General features: G+C 30.1%; 1 protein-coding gene across 1 annotated transcript; it reads right to left on the bottom strand.

The window, feature by feature from the left end:
* Nucleotides 1-555: 555 nt before the first annotated feature.
* Nucleotides 556-1601, bottom strand: LOAG_14830 (hypothetical protein; the record flags this gene model as incomplete). The annotated part of the gene is made up of 4 exons (XM_003150323.1): nucleotides 556-624; nucleotides 677-855; nucleotides 1468-1510; nucleotides 1550-1601. Coding segments are annotated over 4 exons (342 nt in total), but the record flags the coding sequence as incomplete, so codon positions are not given.
* Nucleotides 1602-2023: the final 422 nt, after the last annotated feature.

Genomic DNA, 2023 nt, shown 5'->3' with positions numbered 1-2023 from the left:
TGGAATAAAATGAGGTGCCGAAAACGAATGAATACAGTAGTTACTGGTGCTGACTCTTGGCCAATTTTGGTGCTAATCATTCGTTGAATGTTGCAATATTATGTCAATTATGTAATTAAAAGTAGAATTTTTCTAAATTGGCGTTTCTCAGAATTTCCTAAAACTTGCAATCGAAAAGGATTGACACATGTTTAAAGCAGAATAAAACTTTGGAATTATACGCCAATTACCAATTACATTTTTTTTTTGTCACTTTCTTTCTGTAGCCAAATGCAAATGCCAACTGACATGACTTTTTGATGTTTATCGCCACAAAATACCGTTTTCTTCATTTAAAACTGATTTAATTAATCGCTCAATCGATAAGTAAGAAGGGCGACATTGGAAGAAAGATTTGAAGAATGAACTGATCATAAAAAATAAAATGTGGCTGTTTACAGAATAGAAAACTGATGTAGAGAAGAAAAAAGCTATTTCAAGTTAAATGAAAATTCGAAAATGATAGAATGAACAGTCGGAGAAGATAAAGTTGACTTTCGTTGAAATGCGACATACAACTAATTGTACGGTAGAAGAAAGTAGTTGACGGTTTGTGACTCTGTCCTTCTGCTGTTTTGGTACACTCTTGAAATATATTTCACGCACATATTTTGATTGTAATATAAATTGTGCATACTTAATAATTCGTTCATATTTTCGACAACTTTTTCGACCCATTTTTCTTTACAATTTTTATTTTCTTTATTTTCGATAACAATTCTCCACCCTTTCATTTTGCCAGCTTTTTTCATAATTTCCTCTAATGTTTTAACATTATTTTTAGCGAAAAGGAAAGTCGATATGACTTGTTGTGTACTGAAAACGATTAAGACTGAGAAAAATAAGCTGTTGACGCTAAATAGATAGTAATTTGAAAATCGATGAAATTACGGAATGATATGCGAACATTTGGAAAAACATTAAAATAGAAAAAAATACAGTCAAAATGAGAGTTGGTGAAATTCTATTGAAAAAGAGAGAAAATTAATTGCACTTATTTGTGACAAATGAATGTGGAACCTTCGCTTGTTGAGCTTTGCATGTGTGATTTCTCAAAGTAATTGTGAAAAGAAAATGAAATTTATTAGAATCTGATTTAAAAGTGAGAATTTTCAAGTTGTAGTATTCAAGGACGAAAAAAAGATCGTCTGGTGGAAAAAGGCACATTGGTAGCACTAAAAAACGAAATATAGGATGAAATCCAAAATGATTATATTTCGACAAATGTTAATAAGATTATATTACATATAATTTCATGTGAACGGAATTTAACGCTTGAAGTTTTCGAAATTAAATCCGAAACTGGGTTAGGTATTTACCAGTGAAACTGGTAAACATTAATTATGAGTGATTAACACCTGCAATCACGTCTGCTCCTCATTACAATAAAGACGAAAAATTCAAAAAATGTAATTGTTAATTAAACACCTAATCAGTGCATTGCCTTCGCTTGATATTTCCCAATGCACAGCTGGAAATAAATAATTAATTTTGGTTTTGAGATAATAACGTGACGAATGCTGGTTCGCTGTTAAAGGATTGATATTATTACTTAAGCTCATTTATTACTTTTAGAAGGTTAGAAGACCAATAATATAGTTTCAAATCTGTGCTGATTATTTCAGTTTACTAATTACGGAATATCAAATTGAGAATACCTTGGTAATGACTCCTTAGAATAATAATTTTTACTCTAAACAAATCATGATAAGCCTGTGTTACTTTCAATTCGGATAACTACAAAACCTATTCCAACATAAACAAAATTATTAATTTTATCAAAAAGTGACACGTGCCAGTTTCAATCATCGTTTTTGATTTTCTTCCCTTCAGATATTTTTTTTTCAAGGAATTCATGATAAATTAATTTTTTCGTTTAAAATTCGAAAAATTGGTGAAGTTTTAGCATCTAAAATACTATTCTTCTTAGTGGATCAAATCCCGGGATTAGTTTTTGAACATACTCCTAGCTAATGGATTTTGT

Source organism: Loa loa (assembly GCF_000183805.2).
Source record: "Loa loa unplaced genomic scaffold supercont3.964, whole genome shotgun sequence".
NCBI lineage: Eukaryota > Metazoa > Nematoda > Chromadorea > Rhabditida > Onchocercidae > Loa > Loa loa.
Note: the sequence above shows the minus strand (reverse complement) of the source record. Positions and strands in the feature narration are given on the sequence as shown.